The 232-nt window shown below is 59.9% G+C and overlaps 1 protein-coding gene across 1 annotated transcript in view; it reads right to left on the bottom strand.

The window, feature by feature from the left end:
- The window catches only part of EMH_0003900 (FF domain-containing protein, putative), a gene marked incomplete at both ends in the record, with an annotated part of 3,797 nt that overhangs the window by 2,199 nt on the left and 1,366 nt on the right, over window positions 1–232 (bottom strand). The window contains one exon of the mRNA XM_013496543.1: window positions 54–232. Within this exon, the coding sequence (XP_013351997.1) occupies window positions 54–232 (179 nt within the window). The remainder of the gene's footprint in view (window positions 1–53) is intronic.

Raw genomic sequence — 232 nt, 5'->3', positions numbered from 1 at the left:
AGCAGCAGCAGCAGCAGCACTTGATGGGCCGCCCTGAGAATTCGAAGCATTACCTGCTGCTGCTCCTGCAGCCTGCTGCTGCTGCTGCTGCTGCTGCTGCTGCTGCTGCCACTGCATGAAATACATTTGCTGCAGCTGCCAGAACTGCTGCATGTGCTGCTGCTGCAGCTGCTGGTGTTGAAAGGTGGGGTTGCTCTGAGGCCCTTGCTGCTGCTGCTGCTGCTGCTGCTGC

This window comes from Eimeria mitis, genomic scaffold, assembly GCF_000499745.2.
Source record: "Eimeria mitis Houghton genomic scaffold, Emh_scaff216, whole genome shotgun sequence".
Taxonomy (NCBI): Eukaryota; Apicomplexa; class Conoidasida; order Eucoccidiorida; family Eimeriidae; genus Eimeria; species Eimeria mitis.
The sequence above is the reverse complement of the archived record's forward strand: the minus strand, read 5'-3'. Positions and strand labels throughout refer to the sequence as shown.